We start from the raw sequence: 21,401 nt of genomic DNA, 5'->3' as shown, positions 1-21,401 counted from the left end.
TATTCATCAACAATCTTCAGATTCATGTACACAGAACTTCCAGTCAAAATATTTATACTTAGCATTTTTAATATGAACAGATAGCCAAGAACCAAACAGAAAAATATAACTTGAAACAACTAGGTATGAAATAAGTAGGAATGGAAGAAAACTTAAAAAGAACCATAATTAATGTTCTCAGAGAGATGAAAACATACTTTAACCCTTGAACAAAAACAAGAGGCTGTAATAAAGAATTTTCCAAAAAAAATCCATTTGGAAATTTAAAATGTATAAAGCGTTCAGTCAGATAGTTGGAATATAGTAAATTTTCCCCAGAAAACAGAACAAAATGACAAAGAGATTTTAAAATAGAAAGGATAGAACTTCTCTCGTGGTCCTCTGGTAAAGAATCTGTCTTGCAATGCATGGGACACGGGTTCAATCCCTGGTTGGGGAACTAAGATCCCACATGCTGCAGAGCAGCTAAGCCTGCGCACTGCAGCTACTGAGCCCACATGTGCTGGAGCCTGTGTACCACCACTGGATAACCTGCACACTGCAACTGCTGAAGCCCACCTGCTCTGGAGTCTGCACTCTGCAACTGCAGAGTCCATGCTCCAGAATGAAATCTCCCACATAACACAATGCAGATCCTGGGTGCCACAACTAACACCTGATGCAGCCAAATAACAATAAATAAACAGATAAATTAATGTAATTAAATAAAATAGAGCAGATGAAACAACTAGAGTATGCATCCACATTGTCCTAACATTCAAATAATAGAAGTATTAGGAAGAAAGAAGGGAGAAACAGGAAAGGAAATAATTTTTTAAAAAATATTTTTTTTAATTTGGACATAACTGACTTATTATGTTTTAAGTGTACAATATAATGTTTTGATACATGTATATATTGTGAAATGATCACCACAGTAAATCTAGTAAATCTGTCCAGCACCATATAGTTACAGTATTTTTTCTTATGAGAACTTCTAAAATTTACTCTCTTAACAACTTTCAAATATAAAGTACAGTGTATTAACTATAGTCACCAGGCTATGCATTTCATTTCTAGGACTTGTTTATTTTATAACTAGAAGTTTGTACTTTTTGATCACCATCACTCATTTTGTCCATGTCCCAACCTCCATCTCTGACAGCCACCAATCTGCTCTCTGTAACTATGAGTTCCATTTTTTGTTGTCGATTCTACATGTAAGAAATAATTTAAAAATTTTTTAGTGAAGGTTTGTGGAGGGAGAAAGAAATGAGGAGTTTGGGATTAACAGATGCATACTACTATATGTAAAATACACACTCCAGTATTCTCACCTGGAGAGTCCCATGGACAGAGAATCCTGGAGGGCTATGTTCCATGGGTTTGCAAAAAGTCAGACACCACTGAAGCAATTTACCAGCAGCATTTGTTAAATAGAAAAACAGGGACCTGCTGTATAGCACAGGAACTATATTCAATGTGTAGTAACCTATAACGTAAAAGAATCTGAAAAAATATATATTTGTTCCTAATACTATTTTATTTCAGCATTTTGCAAATTTCATTAGTTTATTCCAAAAAGCAGTTTTGAATGTTGTTGATTCTTTTATTGTTTGTTTTCTATTCCATTAATTCCTGTGTGTATTTTTATTTGGCTACTCCTAGTTTCTTTGAGTTTTCTCTGGTTTTTATATAATTTGTTTGCATTAATTTATGAATCTTTTCATTCATGCATATGAAGTATAATTTTTTCTCTTAAATAGTACATTAATACATTCATCAAGTCTTGACATCTTGTTTTTTCATTGTCATGTGGTTGCAAATATTTTGTAAGCCATCATAATTTTTTTGTTCTCCAATTATTAGGGAGAATTGTTTTAAAATTTACAAATGTATAAAAAGGCTGGACCAAAGCAGAAACAATGCTTAGTTGTGGATGTATCTGGTATTAAAAGTATAGTCTGATGCTGTAAAGAACAGTATTATATAGGAACCTGGAATGTTAGGCCCATGAATCAAGGTAAATTGAAACTGGTCAAGTAGAAGGTGGCAGGAGTGAACATTGACATCTTAGGAATCAGTGAACTAAAGTGGATGGGAATGGGGGAATTTAATTCAGATGACCATTATACTTACTACTGTGGGCAAGAATCCCTTAGAAGAAATGGAGTAGTCCTCACGGTCAACAAAAAAATCTAATATGCAGTACTGGGGTGCAATCTCAAAAACAACAGAAATGATCTTGGTTTGTTTCCATGGCAAACCATTCAACATCACAGTAATCCAAGTCTATGCCCCAGCCACAAATGCTGAAGAAGCTGAAGTTGAATAGTTTTATAAAGACCTTCTAGAACTAACACCGTAAAAAGATGTCCCTTTCATCATTAGGGATTGGAATGCAAAAGTAGGAAGTCAAGAAATTCATGGAGTGTAGGCAAGTGTGGCCTTGTAATACAAAATGAAGCAAGGCAAAGCTAACAGTTTCGTCAAGAAAACACACTGGTCATGGCAAACACCCTCTTTCAACAACATAAGAAATGACTCTATACATGGACATCCCTAGATGGTCAGTACTGGAATCAGTTTGATTTTATTCTCTGCAGCCGAAGGTGGAGAAGCTCTCTACACTCAGCAAAAACAAGACCTGGAGCTGACTGGCTCCAGTCATGAGCTCCTGATTGTAAAATTCAGGCTTTAATTGAAGAAAGTAGGGAAAACTGCGAGGCCATTCAGGTATGGCCTAAATCAAATCCTTTATGATTATACAGTGGAGGTGACAAATAGATGCAACGGATTATATCTGGTAGACAGAATGCCTGAAGAATTATAGGTGGAGATTCATAACACTGTGCAGGACGCAGTGACCAAAACCATCCCCAAGAAAATAAATGCAAGGACGCAAAGTGGTTGTCTGAGGAGGCCTTATAAATAGCTGAGAAAAGAAGAGAAGTGAAAGGCAAAGGAGAAAGGGAAAGATACACCTAACTGAATGCAGAGTTTCAAAGAATAGCAAGGAGAGTAAGAAAGCCTTCCTCAGTGATCAGTGCAAAGAAATAGAGGAAAACAATAAGAAAGACTAGAGATCCTTCAAAAAAATCAGAGATACCAAGGGAACATTCCATGCAAAGATGGGCACAATAAAGGACAGAAATGGTAGGGACCTAATAGAAGCAGAAGATATTAAGAAGAGGTAGCAAGAATACACAGAAGAACTATACAAAGAAGATCTTCATGACCCAGATAATCATGATGGTGTGATTACTCACCTAGAGCCAGACATCCTGGAGTGTGAAGTCAAGTGGGCCTTAAGAAGCATTACTACGAACAAAGCTAGCAGAGGTGATGGAATTACAGCTGAGGTATTTCAGATCCTAAAATATGATGCTGTGAAAGTGCTGCACCCAACATACCAGCAAATTTGGAAAACTCAGCAGTGACCACAGGACTGGAAAAGGTCAGTTTCTATTTCAATCCCAAATAAAGGCAATGCCAAAGAATGTTCAAACTACCATAGGTTGTGCTCATTTCACATCCTAGCAAGGTAATGTGCAAAATCCTTCAAGCTAAGCTTGAGCAGTATGTGAACTGAGAAATTCCAGATGTACAAACTGGATTTTGAAAAGGTAGAGGAACAAGAGATCAAATTGCCAGCATTCATTGGATCATAGAGCAAGAGAATTCCCGGAAAACATCTACTTCTGCTTCATTGACCACACTAAATCCCTTGACTGTGTGGATCACAACAAACTATGGAAAATTCTTAAAGATATGGGAATACCAGACCACCTTACCTGCCTCCAGAGAAAACTGTATGCAGATCAAGGAGCAACTGTTAGAACGAGACATGAAACAACTGATTTGTTTCACGTTGGGAAAGGAGTATGTCAAGGCTGTATATTGTCACCCTGCTTGTTTAACTTCTATGCAGGGTACATCATGCAGAATGCTGGGCTGGATGAATCACAAGCTGAAATCAAGAGTGCTGGGAGAAATATTAATAACCTCAGATATGCAGATGATATCACTCTAATGGCAGAAAGTGAAGAGAAACTAAGAAGCCTCTTGATGAGGGTGAAGAAGGAGAGTAACAAAGCTGGCTTAAAACTCAGCATTCAAAAAACTAAGGTCATGGCATCTGGTCCCATCACTTCACAGTAAATAGAAGGAGGAAAATAGAAGCAGTGACAGATTTTATTTTCCTGGGCTCCCAAATCACTGTGGATGGTGACTGTAGCCATGAATTTAAAAGATGCTTGCTCCTTGGAAGGAAAGCAATGACAAATCTAAACAGTATATTAAAAAACAGAGATATCGCTTTGCTGACAAAGGTCTATATAGTCAAAGCTATGATTTTTCCAGTAGTCATGTACTGATGTGAGAGCTGGACCATAAAGAAGGCTGAGCAGTGAAGAATTGATACTTTTGAGTTTTGGTGCTGGAGAAGACTCTTGAGAGTCCCTTGGAGATCAAGGAAATAAAAGCAGTCAATCCTAAAGGAGATCAACCCTGAATATTCATTCACTGGAAGGACTGATGCTGAAGCTGAAGTTCCAATACTTTGGCCACCTGATGCAAAGAGCCGACTCATTGGAAAAACCCTGTGCTGGGAAAGATTGAGGGTAAGAGGAGAAGGGGACAATAGAGGATGAGATGTTTGGATGGCATCATTGACACGTTGGACGTCAATTTGAGCAAACTGTGGGAGATAGTGAAAGACAGGGAAGCCTGGTATGCTGCAGTTCCTGGGTCACAAATAGTTGGACATGACTTAGTGACTCAACAACAACAGCAGGCTATCATTTTTCATTTTTACCCTCAAGTTTTCCACTCCTGAGTTCTTAATTTTATTTTTCCACGTTCTGGTACATTTCTGCGAGTAATTTACTCAGAAAAGATGGCTAGATGGTGCATTTACTTAGTTTTTAAATATCTAGGAATGTCTTCTAGTTTCATAAGTGAATAGTAGTATACTGGGTATAAAATTCTTGGACATTGTATTAGGTAGGTTCAAGCCAATTACTGAAATAAGAGGTCCAAAGTCATAGATTGGGCCTCCCTGGTAGCTCAGTTGGTAAAGAATCTGCCTGCAATGCAGGAGACCCTCGTCCAATTTATGGGTTGGAATGATCCCCTGGAGAAAGAATAGGCTACCCACTCCAGTATTCTTGGCCTTCCCTGGAGGCTCAGATGGTAAAGAATCTGCCTGCAGTGCGAGAGACCTGGGTTTGATCCCTCGATTGGGATGATCCCCTGGAGGACGTGGCAACCTACTCCAGTATTCTTACCTGGAGAATCCCCTTGGACAGAGGAGCCTGGCAGGCCGCAGTCCCTGGGATCACAAAGAGTGGACACAACCGAGCGACTAAGCACAGCACGGCACACAAAATCATAGATCAAATAAGATGATGATGTAACGGTCATCAGTCTAGGCCTGATTGATGTCTTTGTTCCACAGGGCCTTCCAGGCTGGTGGGTTAACATCTGTTGTACCATTATTTGGCTTCCATCTCTGGGTCCAAGGTGGATAATGCAGTTGGCATTGTTTTTTAGCCAGTGGAATGGAGAAAGAAGTTGTCCACTGCAAGTAGATTTACCTGTAAAATGATCTGTAAATTGTATACATCGCTTGTATTCACATTCTGTTGTGTCAGTTTGGCACATAACTATACCTATCCTTCAAGAGGGGAGAATTGATAAGATACTGGATGATAACATTCCCAGCCACAACCATCTGTAGAAATTGTTTGTTTAAATTTTTGTTGATGTTACTTTCTAGTTTGAGTCCCTATTCTTTCTTTCCTATCCCCTCTTTCCTTCCTTTGAAATGTTAATTGAGGCCCTTTTCAGTTTTTCTTTAAAGTGGAAATTTTATATCTTAATTATATGTGTTCATTTTATATCAAAGACATAAACTCTGTCATATTTGTAGAAAATCATTTGATCAGTTTTGATATTTTCATTTTTTAGCACCTTTCCTTCCTTTTACTTACATACTTTATATTCTAACATATAGATTAATATCTTCTCTGATATTGACTGAACAATTATTATATCTAACTGCCTTTGTACAGATGTATAGCTTTTTATCATAACTCTTTGCCTGTTCCCATTAGCTTTCTCTAATAACTGAAAATCTTTTTTGTCATTACCAGGAAGCCTATAGAAGATACTGCTATAGGAGCTTATGGAAAGTGATGACTTTGCCTAGGTACCCTCTTGTAGAGTTGACATAGGTTATAAGAGTGCTGTCCTCTATAGTGAATGTAAGTTAGACACTGTGTGGTTTAACAAAGAGAACCCCAGAAAAGTAGCTGAAGTCATTGATTAAAGAACAGATAATTAGCTTCCATAATTTCAATGAGGAATTTTACATTGCTTCCTGTAGAAAATATGTTTGGATTATATGTATAGGATTTTAAAAGTAACTTTAATGGGTAATTGCCTTAAAGTCTGTTTGATTGTTAACTAGGAAATAAAAGATAAATAACTTAGTTGCTAATGTTGTTTTTGAAGGGAGAAATTCAGGAAATATATTTTTTGAGAAGTTAAAGGAAGACAATATTCCTGCTCCTCGTTCTGTTGGCAGTATTAAAATCAGCTTTACTCCTCGAGTATTCCCGACAGCTCTCCGGGAATCACAAGTAGCAGAGGAGGAGGAGGTTGGTATACTTGCTGTTAGTTACAGTGACCACAAGTGAGAACACTTAATTTTTTACTTCATGTATTGAAACTTACTGGATCTGAATTTTTAAAGTATTCATTGCACTAAAGATATTACTTCATGAAAAAATTTAATATTTCTTTTCGAGAAAAATACATTTTGCAGGATCTATTTTTTTTGGCTTCAGAATGCTGATGAGAAAACATTGATTTACTAGCGTTGTTGCTTATTCTAGAATATAATCTGTTGCATGTGCTTTTATTTTGTTAAATAAATCATTTTCCATAATAGATTTGTAAACTTTGGGACTGTGTGTATTGTGGTAAGAAAAGATTTGTAGATTTATTACAACTATATTCTTACAATTAATTAGTAACATCAAGACATTTGGCATTGATATCTTTCATTTATAAATTCTTGAGCTCTGGGATTTTGAATGTCATGTATTTAGTTGTATAAGCACTAAGAATTCTAAGAACTTGCTTTTATCTATTTATTTTTTACTATAAGGTATGAACTGATACCTCTGTCAGTTGAAAAGTTGTGAAAATAATTGAAATTTCTTAATATATAATGATAATTTATAAATATTAACTTTTTTCTTAATGTTAGCAATATATTTCTATATTTCATTATTTATAAAAGGATTTCTATAACTATAAAATTATAATCATTTAAAAAATAATCTATATATTTTTATAATGTAAAAATACATATATATTATAAAGAAAAGTAAAATAATATTCACATGAACTACCAGAAATTTGGACAAAGTTTGAACTGGAAATTGTTATATATTTGATTTTAATCAGCTAGTGAAAATAAAAAAAAAAAACTTAAAAATGTATAAAAGCTGGAAGTTTAAAATCACCATCATCAAATATTATATCAGTCTGCTTAGAATACTATTATAAAGTACATAGACTCGCTGGCTCTAAGAACAGACAATTATTTCTCACAGTTCTGGAGGCTGAGAGGATATGGGGGTGGGGTGTAGAAAAGAGCATGCCCTTTAGTTTCTTTCTCCCCTTATAAGGATACTAATCCTGTCTTGGAGGCCTCATCTTCATGACCTCACCCAAACTTAATTATCACCCAAGGGCCATAGATCCAAATACCATCACATAGGTGGTTAGGGCTTCACCATACGAATTTTGGAGCACACAGACTATTCAGTGCATAACAAACAGTATTTCCATGTTATGTAGGAAGATGGGAAATCTAAAAGGAATGGTTAATAAAATAATACCTTTGTGCCCTTCATTAAGCTCATTCTCATTTCAGTGGCTACATAAACAAGCAGAGGCACGAAGAGCAATGAATACTGATATTCCTGAACTTTGTGATTTAAAAGAAGAGGAAAAGAACCCAGAATGGTTGAAGGACAAAGGAAAGTAAGTTGTTTGCACCCTGGCCATGAGACTTATTATAAATCTATGTATATATTAGTACTTATAACATTTTCTAGATGTCTTGACATATGTGTGAATGTGATTGTTGGGAAGAAATAATGTAAGTATGCCAATTATGTAGGTAGCACCTCTGTGTTTAAAAAGTCAGATCCTATAACAATTAAATGAGATTCTTATTTTTATTTGCTTTTGTATTTAAACGTCATGGAAATGAAAAAATATAACATCTTTTAGACTGCTTATTAAAGTCCCTTTTAAAATTACTCAGTGTTTGACATAAGTCCTTGCTTATACTTCCCTTAAAATCATGGCTCTTCAAAACTAGAATTACTTTGATTAGTCATATCAATCTTTGAAAGCTTATCAGATTAGCTTGTTGCTGTCATGACCTAGATGGGTGGGATGGAGTGGTGGGGTGGAAGGTTCAAGAAAGAGGGGATATATATATATACACACACATATAGTGGATTCACTACATTGTACAGCAGAAACTAACACAACAGTATAAAGCAATTATCCTCTAATAAAAGATTATCAAATCTGTCTATAAATTATCATTTTATGTGTAGACAATCTTTTTATTTATTTATATGTAACTGTAAATTTTAGAAAATTATCAAAAATAATGAATTCTGGTACATTCTGTGGCAATTTGAGTTCATATTTTAAGGCAATTGTAGATATTATTTGTTAAATCTTATTTTGTATATTTGTATTATTTTTCTGTTACTGCCATAACAAACTGCCACTGACTTATTGGCTTAAAACAATACTAATCTATTATCTTATAGTTCTGGAGGGCAGGAGCCTAAAATGGGTTTTACTAGGCTAATATCAAGTATCAAGTGCAATCCTTCTGGAGACTGTAGGAGAAAATCTGTTTCCTTGGGTTTTCCAACCTTGAGACCATCCGCATTCCTTGGCTTATGGCCCCAAACCAGCAGTTGCATTACTCTAGCCTTTGCTTCCGTAGTCACATCTCCTTTTCTGACTCTGGCTCCCCTGCTTCCCTCTTTCATTTATATACACCCTTGTATTTATAATCCAGGTAATCTCCTACATTCAAATTCTTAATCACATCTGCAAGGTTCTTTCTAACTAGCCATTTTAGGTATTCACAGGTTTTGGGGAGTTAGGATGTGGCTATCTGTGTTTTCCTAGTCTCATCTGTTCCCTGTTCTTTCCTGGTCTTTTCTCTTATCTAAAACACCACCAGAGATTGATCTGTGGAGTTGAGCTGGAGTTGACAGTTTTTCTAAACAGAAGCCTGAGGCTCACAGGTTTGTTCCTCTTACTCCCAAGAGTAATCCCTTCTCCTCTTTCTCTTCCTTCTTCTCTCCCTTCCTGTCAATCTTTTGAACCATTAAATAAATATCTATTGATTATTTATGGTTTGTCAGGCTGTAGGCTAGGCTCTGAACTACAGAAATAGGGAGAGAGACATATACAAACACTACAACACTGTATGGAAAGTGCAGTACTTAGAAAGCACACGATAAAATGCGAGTACACAAGAGGGGCGCTTAACCTTAAAAGAAGGAAGGTAGTTTCAGGAAGAGCTTCCTAAAGAATATAGCACCTGAGTTCCTCTTAAAGATAGGTAGGAGTTTCAGGAGGAAGGGAGAGAAAGGTGTTCATTTTAGGCAGAGGATACAGTGTGAGCAAAAGTTCAGAGACAAGAATAGAGTGACATACAGGCCAGGAACTATGGGTAGCTTACTTTTTGATAAAACATAAATTTGAAGCTAAGAATAATAACACATGAACCTAGAAGAATAGGCAGTGGCCTTGTATTATTCTGAAATTTTATTCTGTAAGGTGGAGGAAAATGTGTTCCAGTAACTAAGGTGGAGGTCTTGAACAATGGCATTGCTGTAGAGGGGAGAAGACAAGGGCAATGAGAGAAACATTCAGGAGATAAAATAGGGAGGACTTCTGAGTGACTGTTGAAGAGTAGAGGAGTAGTTGTGGACATCTTCTGGGTTTCTAGTTTAAAGGATTGATTATATGCCACCAACTGAATTAGAGAACACTAAAAGAGGGCCAGTTAGGAGGGAATGTAGGTAAGGTCAGTTTTGAATATGTTGAGTTAGAGATGTCTTTTGGTCAAGCTGACAGTGTCCAGCAAGTTTGAAACCCAGAGGACAGTCCAGCCCTGTGTTATTGATTTGGAGGTCATCAGCATTTATGCAGCAGTTGATTTATAAGAGTAGGAGTGGTATCTAAAAATAGGGTATAAAAGGGGAGTAGTGGCCTAAGGCTAGAACCCTGTGATCCACCAGTATTTGAAGATCTGGTAAAATAAAGTAGTACACAGAAATACTCCCAGAAGCAGACGGAATAGAAACTTTTAAGAGTTTTTTTGGTCTTGTTCTTCTCTAAAAGTTCTCCAGACAAGAATACTGGAGTGGTTCATCATTCCCTTCTCCAGGGGGTCTTCCCAACCCTGCATTGCAGGCAGGTTCTTTACCATCTGAGCCACCAGGGAAGCAAAGCCCTCTTTACAAATAGAAAAGATTCAAAAAGATGTGCAGATGAGACAAAAGAAGTGGTTGAAATGTCCTCAAGAAGAGTGGGGAAAACTCAGTCAAGGCTGATGGTGAATGGATTATGTTGATTTTGTTATTCCTTTTCCTTTCGTTAAAAGTTGTGTTCATTTTTACACTTTATAATAAAGATATACCTTTTGAAAAAAATTTACACTGCACATCAAATGAAAGTTCCCCTTGGTTTTTACCCAGTCTGCTGGCCTTCTGCCTTCCCTGCCCCTCAGATATATCCAGTCTAGATATTTCTTTAATTGCATTTGCTTGTCTTTAAGCTGTCGTTGTCATAATCACAGTTATTACGTTCATAGCTTGTGATAGGTTACCAGAGCCTTGCACGTACAATTTCATTAAATCCTTACTACTGCAGTTAGCTAGGAACCACTGCTTTTGCACTCATTTAACAAATATTTATCGTAAAGCTAGCAACTTTACACAAACTAGCTTTTTTAATTCCTTTAACAGTATAGCTAGTTGTATATTATTATCTTTACCCCAAATTTCTAAAATATAGAAAGAGGGCTAGAGAGGTTGAGAAATTTGGCTAAAGTGGTGGTTTATAAATAAAACCAGGATTCAGTCCCATGTCAGTATGATTACAAAGCTTTTGTTCCAGATAGTGTTGTATAACCCTCACAGATGAATAAAATTCTTGTTGTCCTTTTGTTCCGATTGTTTAGCCTTAGTGAAGACAGCCCAAGTGGTGTGGCTATGAATTGCTCTTCCTTGAGGCCTGAGAGTGCTGAAGTGCACATAGCTGAATGAGCTCTCCTACTGGATTGGTTACTGAGGTCTAGAAAATACTGGAAGATTAAGCTGTAATAGAGATAGAATGGCAAAGACTAGAGATCTCTTCAAGAAAATGAGAGATACCAAAGGAACTTTTCATGCAGAGATGGGCACAATAAAGGACAAAAATGGTATGGACCTAACAGAAGCAGAAGATATTAAGAAGAGGTGGCAAGAATACACAGAAGAACTATACAAAAGAGATCATGACCCAGATAATCACAATGGTGTGATCACTCACCTAGAGCCAGATATCCTGGAGTGTGAAGTCAAGTGGGCCTTAGGAAGCACTACTATGAACAAAGCTAGTGGAGGTAATAGAATTCCAGTTGAGCTATTTCAAATCCTAAAAGATGATGCTGTGAAAGTGCTGCACTCAGTATGCCAGCAAATTTGGAAAACTCAGCAGTGGCCACAGGACTGGAAAAGGTAGGTTTTCATTCTAATCTCAAAGAAAGGCAATGCCAAAGAATGCTGAAACTACCGCACAATTACACTCATCTCACACGCTAGGAAACTAATGCTCAAAATTCTCCATGCTAGGCTCTAACAGTACGTGAACTATGAACTTCCAGATGTTCCAGCTCTATTTAGAAAAGGCAGAGGAACCAGAGATCAAATTGCCAACATCCATTGGATCATCAAAAAAGGAAAAGAGTTCCAGAAAAACATCTACTTCTGCTTTATTGACTATGCCAAAGCCTTTGACTGTGTGGATCACAATAAACTGTGGAAAATTCTGAAAGAGATAGGAATACCAGACTACCTGATCTGTCTCCTGAGAAATCTGTATGCAGGTCAGGAAGCAACAGTTCGAACTGGACATGGAACAACAGACTGGTTCCAAATTGGGAAAGGAGTACATCAAGGCTGTATATTGTCACCCTGCTTATTTAACTTATATGAAGAGAAGTGCTGGACTGGATGAAGCACAAGGTGGAATCAAGATTGCTGGGAAAAATATCAATAACCTTAGATATGCAGATGACACCACCCTTATGGCAGAAAGTGAAGAAACTAAAGAGCCTCTTGATGAAACTGAAAGAGGAGAGTAAAAAAGTTGGCTTAAGGTCAGCATTCAGAAAACTAAGGATCATGGCATCCAGTCCCATCACTTCACGGCAAATAGATGGAGAAACAGTGGAAACAATGTCAGACTTTATTGTTTTGGGCTTCAAAAATCACTGCAGATGGTGACTGCAGCCATGAAATTAAAAGACACTTACTCCTTAGAAGAAAAGTTATGACCAACCTAGACAGCATATTAAAAAGCAGAGGCAGTACTTTGCCAACAAAGGTCAGTCTAGTCAAAGCTGTGGTTTTTCCAGTAGTCGTGTATGGATGTGAGAGTTGGAATATAAAGAAAGCTGATTGCCGAAGAATTGATGCTTTTGAACTGTGGTGCTGGGGAAGACTCTTGAGAGTCCCTTAGACTGTACCAGTCCATCCTAAAGGGAATCAGTCTTGAATATTCATTGGAAGGACTGATGCTGAGGCTGAAACTCCAATACTTTGGCCACCTGCTGTGAAGATCTGACTGATTTGAAAAGACCCTGGTGCTGGGAAAGATTGAAGGCAGGAGGAGAAGGGGACGACAGAGGACGAGCTGGTTGGATGGCATCACTGACTCAATGGACATGAGTTTGAGTAAACTCTGGGAGTTGGTGATGGACAGGGAGGCCTGGCATGTGCAGTCCATGGGGTTACAAAGAGTCGGACAGAACTGAGCGACTAAACTGAACTGAACTGATTTTCTGAGGTGGAAGGAAAGAAAGTGAAGACAAATGTGAAACGAGATAAGTTTCTGACAAAAATTGCTTAGTGGGCACTATTGAGGCCTCCACTAGGTTAGAGAGCATGAATTCACGGAGATGTTATTCAGGACAGCTATATGACTTATCTTCTAAATAGTGTTTACTGTTTCAGATTTAAGAGTAGATCATTGAGCCAAGATTGGAATTTTGATGGACAAGTACAACAGAAGACTAGTAGTACAAAGGACCAGATTGGAAAAATAATGTAGATATCTACCTATGACGTCTAGGCTGGGGGACTTCCCAGGCAATCCAGTGGTTAAGATTCTGCGCTTCCAATGCACGAGGACTGGGTTTGATCCCTGGCCAGGAACTAAGATCCCACATGCTGTGCAACATGGCCAAAAAAATAAAAAATAATCTATTTTTTAAAAATAGAAATCTAGGCTGGGTTAGAAAGGAAGAGGTGTCATAGTGACCCAGTGGACTAAGGAAAAATGGAGCAGTTAGTTAAGACATTAGAGGACACTGTAAGGTTGAAGATTGATGAGGAGATAGTTTGCAGGATAGAAAGTTCTAGTCAGTGACTGGGATTCCAGAGTTTGATATCACTGAAGTAGTGCAGATCAGGTGATGACAGGTTCAGGAGGTGGTCCTGGAGTGGGTAGCAAAAGAGAAGGAAAAGTCATTTGAGTTAAGGTTGTTATTGTTTACCCAGTGAGTTGTGTCTGACTGCAACCCCATGGACTGCAGCATGCCAGGCTCCTCTGTCTTCCACTATCTCCCAGAGTTTGCTCAAATTCATGTCATTGAACTGGTGATGCTATCCAACCATCTTATCCTCTGTCACCCCTTTTTCTCTTGCCCTCAGTCTTTCCTAGCATCAGGGTTTTTTCCAGTGAGTCAGCTCTTCACATCAGGTAGCCCAAGTATTGGAACTCCAGCTTCAGCAGAAGTCCTTCCAATGAATACTCAGGGTTGATCTCCTTTAGCATTGACTGATTTGATCTCCTTGGAGCCCAAGGGACTATAAAGAATCTTCTCCAGCACCACAATTCTTCGGTGATCAGCCTTCTTTATGGCACAACTCTCACATCGGTACATGACTACCAGAAAAACGATAACTTTGACTAGATGGACCTTTGTTGGCAAAGTAATGTCTCTGCTGTTTAATATGCTATCTAGGTTTGTCATAGCTTTCCTTCCTTTTGTCCTTTCCTTAAAAGGAGCAAGCATCTTTTAATTTCATGGATGTAATAATTGTCCACAGTGAGTTTGGAGCCCGAGAAAATAAAGTCGGTCACTGTTTTCCTTTTTTTCCCCTTCTATTTGCTGTGAAGTGATGGAACGTTACATCTGGAATTTCTTGGTTCATATCCTGCTGAAGCCTAGCTTGAAGGATTTTGAGCATTACCTTGCTAGGATATGAAATGAGCACAACTGTATGGTAGTTTGAACATTCTTTGGCATTGCCCTTCTTTGGGATTGAAATGAAAACTGACCTTTTCCAGTCTTGTAGCCACTGCTGAGTTTTCCAAATTTGCTGGCATATTGAGTGCAGCACTTTCACAGCATCATCTTTTAGGATTTGAAATAGCTCAGCAGGATTTCCATCACCTCCACTAGCTTTGTTCATAGTAATGCTTCCTAAGGTGCACTTGACCTTATACTCCAAGATGTCTGGCTCTATCTAGGTGAGTGACCAGACCACGCCATTGTGGTTACCTGGGTCATTAAGATCTTTTTTGTATATTTCTTCTGTATTCTTGCCACCTTGAGTTAAGGAGTCCCAGGTATTTCAGGGCTAAACTGATAAGTGGGTCATATACCTAAACTTTAGAATCTTCTGGAATTATGGCATGAATTGGGTTGGAAACACATGCTGGGAGCCAGGTATCAAAGACTTCAATGAATAAGAGAAGAATGATTTTAAAAAGCCAGTTAGATGACAGTGACCAGCGGTTATAGGGTAAAGATGTCAGAGTCCTGAAGGATGATGATTTTTTTTTTCATTAAGGGAGAGTTATAGCTTGGAACTTGGGAGAAGGAATCTGGAGAATGCCTGTGGTCCTAGCGCCTCACATGATGTGGGGAGGGAATCCTCCGTAGAGAAGGTGGTAGAGATAGCTCTACCCTCCAGGGAGAGCCAAGTGTACTTTAAGAAGCATTGTGTGGAAAAATTGAGGATTAAGAAATGATGGGGGTGGGAGTTGGAGTCAATCATGAGTAAGAAAGTGTAAAGGAATAGAGGGGGATGAGAACAGGAAAAACCAGCAAATGTGAACTTCCTTGTGAGGGCTAGAAGCAGCTGCTTTTTGATCAGTGCCCAAAGATGACAGGTTGTTGGACATAGTTAGAAAGTCGTCTGGCACAATGTGTTATGGTGCTGGGCCTGGCTAAATGGTCCTAGACAGTGTTTAGTCTGGTTTTATTTCTTTTTTTATAGATAAACTTATTTATGTCTTTATGTTTGGGCTATGCTGGGTCTCCATTGCTGCATGGGCTTTCTCTGGTTGCAGTGAGTGGGGGCTACTCTCTAGCTGCAGTGTGCAGGTTGCTCTGTATTTGCGATGTGCAGGCTTCTCATAGCGGTGGCATCTCTTCCTGTGGAGTGTGAGCTCTAGGGCGCGTGGGCTCCAGTGGCCACAGCTCACGGGCTCAGGAGTTGTGACATAGGCTTAGTTGCTCCACAGCATGTGGGATCTTCCCAGATCAGGGATCAAACCTGGTGTCTCCTTCATTGGCAGGAGGATTCTTTACCACTGAGCCACCAGGTAAACCCTGGTTTTATTTCTGATATACCAGTGATGTGATTTCGATTTGAATGGAAAGGACAGATAAGATCATTGAGCTAGGGTTGGAATTTTGCTCACAGGTACAGCAAAAGAAGTGTGTGTGTGCATATGACAACTGGCAGAAGCAGTGAATTGGTATCAACCTAGTGCAAAAAAGTGTACCTGATTGTGGTGAAGTGTGACTGGTAGATTACAATCACCTTAGTCTCTGTTGGTTTTTTTGTACCAGTTAGGATGTAGGGTAAGGATGGCCAAGTCCCAAAGGAAGCATTACTATGAACAAAGCTAGTAGAGGTGATGGAATTCCAGCTGAGCTATTTAAAATCCTAAAAGATGATGCTGTAAAGTGCTGCCTACAGTTAGGTACAAAGAGAAGCAAAATAGGAGAGTTAAAAATGAGGAGAGATGGGAGAAAACTTAGTACAGAGAAACAAAGTACAGCTAATCGTAGTGCCAAGTATGAGCAGATAAAAGGAAAGGTAGTAATTATTAGAAATGTATCGTCTTCAGCCATGTAACACAGTACAGAATATAGAAACAGACGTAATAGACGCCATTCAGAAGCAGTGTTGAATTTAAGACAAAGGATGAAATGCTTTCATCTCCAGAGGCTTTGTTTCATGTTAGCCTTCTATATTTACACAGGCATAAACAGTCCAACTGTCCTTTATTATATTTAAACTTACGGGACACTTGTTCACAGAAGGGTAGAAGTGGACAAGCCTTCCAAAAGAACAGTTATTTGAGAAAACTCTTCACGGGATTGTATCTACTCAAAAGAGACTCTTTTGAGTCTACTCTTTCTCAAAAGAGAAAGAGCCATAGAATGTTTTCATTTTTCTTTACCTAGTCTTTTACTGCCAATCTTTAGTTTTAAATGCCAAATCTACGTTTCAGGAAAATAAATCAACTAAGGTAATTTTATTTGTTCATGAAAACATTTTACCTTTTGCAATTAACATTGTACCAGATAGCTTTTTACTAAGAACATTTCACATAAAACAGTCTCTGTGCTCTAATTTAGATGTTCACGTGGCGTGTTGTTATTTAACAGCCTTACATGACTCAGAATCTGTGAATAACTAATAACTACCCTTCCAGACACTTTTAGTCATGTAAGGTTAGCTCGATCATTGTTTTATCCCACCTGTGTTCCTCTGTACTTGAGTTTCAGCATGAGTTTTTTTGGACTGTCTTAACCACAGACTGAAAGTTTCTTCTTCTCATGATACAGGACTACTTGAATCCCATTTGCATACCTCACTCTGTACAGCAAATTATAATGTTAGATAGGAGGAAACTAACTATATGTAATTCTGCAATCTGGTAGCACCCAGCAGCTTATTATTGTCATGACATAAAATTACCTATAATAGTTCTAGTGTCTGAATAATCTTTTTTTTTTCTCTTGGCCTGAGTGCCAACATTAATAACCTGCGTAATCCTCCAGTCCTTTTAAGATTGAGGCTGCAATTTGCTTTTACTTTTTCTCTTGCCACCCAGGTTAATTCTGCTTCTGAACCCCCCCCCAGGATTGTGTGTAGGAACCTGCCATTTGCTCACTGACTCACCTAGTGCCAACTTGTGCCAGTCTGAATCCCTGTTTGCTTGCCATTTGTGAATTTTCTGTAGCTGGACTCTGTCTCCCTGTCTGGATATCCTTTTACATCATGTTGGACTTTTTGATGCTGGTTGTTAACCACCTGTTACGAACTTCTCCCAACACAGGATATGGTTCTGCTTGCCAGAGTGAATTTCTTTCTGGTACTTTGGTTTGGATCTATGCCCTGGCAAGAACTGTGAAGAATTAGCTTACCACAGTTTCACAGATGCTGGCAGAAGTCAGGAGACTCTTGAGTCAAACACGAAGGACTTTACTATTCAAGGCATGTCACATAGTATAACCTTCATCTGAAATCCAATAGGGCCAGTGCAGAAGTGGACCCAAGTGGATGCTGTACACAAAGTAGGTTTGTACCAGAGCTGAGAAGGCCAAGCTTAAGGAACGCAATTTTTTACAAGAGTATTATAAGCAAACCTGTCCAACTTTTGCCTCACAGGGTGATAATATCTTTATTATACTGAACAGCAAACAAATCTATTATTTGCCTCAGAGAGAGACCATGTCTCTGTCATCCAAGGATGTCCACTATTCAAACATCTATGAAAAGATAGTCCCAAGCAAAAGCCCTCAGTGCATCTGTTGACATATGACATGCAGGAACATAGAAGACCCGTGGAGAATTGTCTCCCAGTATCCTCTTGGATCTGTCTACTTTCAGAACAGATCTGCCAAATCTGCCTTGTTCTGCTGCATTTTTTACAAGTCTGTTTGTTTGTAGAGATAAGACAGTTTTCTTATACTGTCTTTTGTCTGACTTGAAGTTTAGAATCCATATTCTAAAATAACTTCTTTGACATAATTATGATTTTGTTTGTTGATTGATTGTATGCATTTTACAACCCAGAATATTCCATTGCAGTGCAGTCACCATTATGGCCTAACTTGTCATTTTATTTAGTTGTACAGCATCCTTTACCTCCTTACATCCTGAGTGCTAAATTGTACTGGTTGATGTTCTTTCACTAAGGTGTAGTAATACTCAGTTTTAGAAGCTCTTGAAATACCAAGAATGTTTTCTACCCACATAAAATGTTGAAAGAAATAAGGACCTTCAAAATCTTTTGAGGAGTAGGTGCTGTTAGAGTTCTTCCTGCCCACAAACAGAGCTGTTGTGTCTTCTGTTGGAATATGTGTTACTCCTGGCCTCCACTGCTGTTTCTAAGCCCCACTGCTTTTGATTTCTCTTTAACTTCTTTTTCTGTCTCTTTCTTTACTTCCCTCCAAATTGCTTCTTTTCTAATCACTTCTGCTTGTTATGGCTGCTCTTATGTTCAACTGTTGCTCAAAATGTTTGGCTTTTCTGGCTATTGCCAATCATGATGTTTCTTTGCAGTGGAAACCAGTCAATCTTTGTAAAAATGATGATAGTGTTTGCAGTTGTCCACATCTCTTCTGTTTTTCTGTACAGGCGCTGAGTACCATAAGGACTCAGTATGTTTTCAGTGAGTATTTTTGCATAATTCTTTTCACTGTCATTGCTTTATTTGGAGCCATCAGGCGAGACTTACTGGTTATTAGCTTTTGTGTTTAAATTTGTTGTTCACATGCTACTGCCCCTAAGACTGAGGTTTCTTTTTTTCCCCCTTTCCTTTTGAAATTCAGCTATTTCTGAGTTCAGAAACATTCTGAAAGTCATAAAACAAATTATACTTTGTTGAATGTTTGTACTGGTGTTAAACTTTTAGGAATATAATGTTCATTGCGTTTATAGTTTAATATATATGCAAACATAGAAAATGTTTAATATTTCATATTTCTTCCTATTAAACCTCCTACAGTGGTTCTTTTTTAAAAATTTTTATTGGCATACAGATGTTTAGAATATTGTGTCAGTTTGAGATGTACAGCAAAGTGAATCAGTTATACATATACATATATCCACTCTTTTTTAGATTCTTTCCCCATATAGGTCATTACAGAGTATTGAGTAGAGTTCCTTGTGCTATACAGTAGGTTCTTATTGTCACGCAAGTGTATGTTCCTCGATTCTTTGTCTCGTCACAGCAAAAATTTGGAGTGATGGACATTAAAGCCCCCTCGGCGTGTGCAGGTGTTGGATAGATCGTGTTATAGCTCTCAGGTCTCACATGGACCATGTTATAGCTCTTAGACAAATCAGTGTTACAGCTCAGTGTTACAGCTCTATTTTACTTAGAAGATAGCAGGAAAATCCATCTTCGAGGCGTGAGGGCACGTCAATCTAAAGACACGAGGAGAAGAGCACCCCAGTGCGCGGGAGAGAGAGAGAGAGCTAGCTTTGGCTCTTCTATTTATATGTTTATCTCTCCCTGGGCTTGTCCTATGTAAATTGGGCCAGCCAGGAGTGTTGTTTGTTTTACCTGAGGTCCTCACTCCGGTCCTTGGACCTTCTTTTGTTTCATTTTCGCGGGCTTTTCCCTTCCTTGTCGGTAGCCACCACCATTTTGGACTCCTTTTCCCTGTTCTACCTACCTAACATTATTATCTTTTTTGTATAGTGGTATGTAGATACAAGCTCATGAACAGTTTTCTCAAACTATTGCTCTTTTGGAAGGCTTGTCCACCTCAACCCTTCTGAGAACAACTGTTCCATGAGTTTAAACACAGTAAAGGACAGTTGGACTGTTTGCGTTTGTGTAAATATAGAAGCTAGCATGAAACAAAGCCTCTGGAGATGAATGCATTTCATCCCTTGGCTTAAATTCAACAGAGTTTTGTTTTGGGGAGATAGAAACATTCTAGATATGGATAGTGGTTATGGTTATATGAAAGTGTGTGAAGTGTTTCTGTGTTTAATGCCACTAAACTGTACACTTCAAAATGGTTAAAATGGTAAACTTTACAATTAAATGTTAATTAATTTAAAAAGAAGGTTTGTAGTGGACACAACAGATTATCTAGCCAATGTTTATTGTCTCCTTTTATCCTTGCTGGCAGAGTCTCTATTTTGTTTAGGCGTGTAGACCTTGTCTATGTGACTTAGGGTCACATAGACAGGAATAAATTCTGGATTGACTGCAGCATATCAAGATTATTGTCATTACACTGCTGGTGTATGTATTTTATATATATATATATATATGTACACACAGTAATGTTTATTACAGTATTGTTTATAAAAGCTGAATATTGGGAAACAAGACATGTGAGTGTCCATCAGTAGCAGCAGACTGGTTTTAGAAATTCTTGCACAAATGAGGGAACCTCTGTGAAGATCTCTGTAAAAATAGTATATTTCTGTATTTGTTAACATGGAAAGATGGTCATATTGTTGAATTATTTAAAGAAGTTTCCAAAGAGCAGTGTATAGAACCGAGGAGTGAAATTGGAGAAAGAGAATGGGTGGAAGGACTGAGAACGAGAGAAACTGGTAGGTTTTTTAAGGCAAAATACTTTTTAAGTCTCGGTATTTTTGATCCATGAGATTTGGGAAAGGTGGTAAACTGGGAGATTTCTGGCAAGGTTTTCTTGATCTCAAGAAGCATATACCAGAAGATACTGTCTTATTTTCTTTTAATGAATATCGTGCCTGAGTGTGGTGCCTTGAACCATGCATGAGGAAAACCAGCCCCAAGATGAAGCAGGAACCTGAGGCCTTGATAAGACCCATGTGCTACTGATTACATGGGGTATGGAGCCTTTCCCTCTAAGGTGGTTTAATGTGAGGTGATCTGTTTCCTTCCTTGTTTAAACCAGTTTGAGTTGAGATTCTGTTACTTGTGGTCAGAAGCATCCTAGCTGATATGAGACATTTCAGAAATGTAAACTGTTCCCAAGAATTAGCTTTTCTAGTTTGTGCAGGTTATTTTAAACCTGAGTCAGACTTAGGTTAGATGTCAGTGTGGTATCCTTTTACCTT

The 21,401-nt window shown here is 38.2% G+C and overlaps 1 protein-coding gene across 4 annotated transcripts in view; it reads left to right on the top strand.

Annotated features, from left to right (window-relative positions):
• The window catches only part of DNAAF4 (dynein axonemal assembly factor 4), a 68,342-nt gene that overhangs the window by 41,621 nt on the left and 5,320 nt on the right, over window positions 1-21,401 (top strand). For all 4 annotated transcript variants that reach the window (XM_040226579.1, XM_040226578.1, XM_040226577.1 and 1 more), the window contains exons 5-6: window positions 6,496-6,641; window positions 7,928-8,037. In XM_040226579.1, coding sequence (XP_040082513.1) covers window positions 6,496-6,641; window positions 7,928-8,037 — 256 coding nt within the window. The remainder of the gene's footprint in view (window positions 1-6,495; window positions 6,642-7,927; window positions 8,038-21,401) is intronic.

Source organism: Oryx dammah, unplaced genomic scaffold (genome assembly GCF_014754425.2).
Source record: "Oryx dammah isolate SB20612 unplaced genomic scaffold, SCBI_Odam_1.1 HiC_scaffold_26, whole genome shotgun sequence".
Lineage (NCBI taxonomy): Eukaryota > Metazoa > Chordata > Mammalia > Artiodactyla > Bovidae > Oryx > Oryx dammah.
The sequence above is the reverse complement of the archived record's forward strand: the minus strand, read 5'-3'. Positions and strand labels throughout refer to the sequence as shown.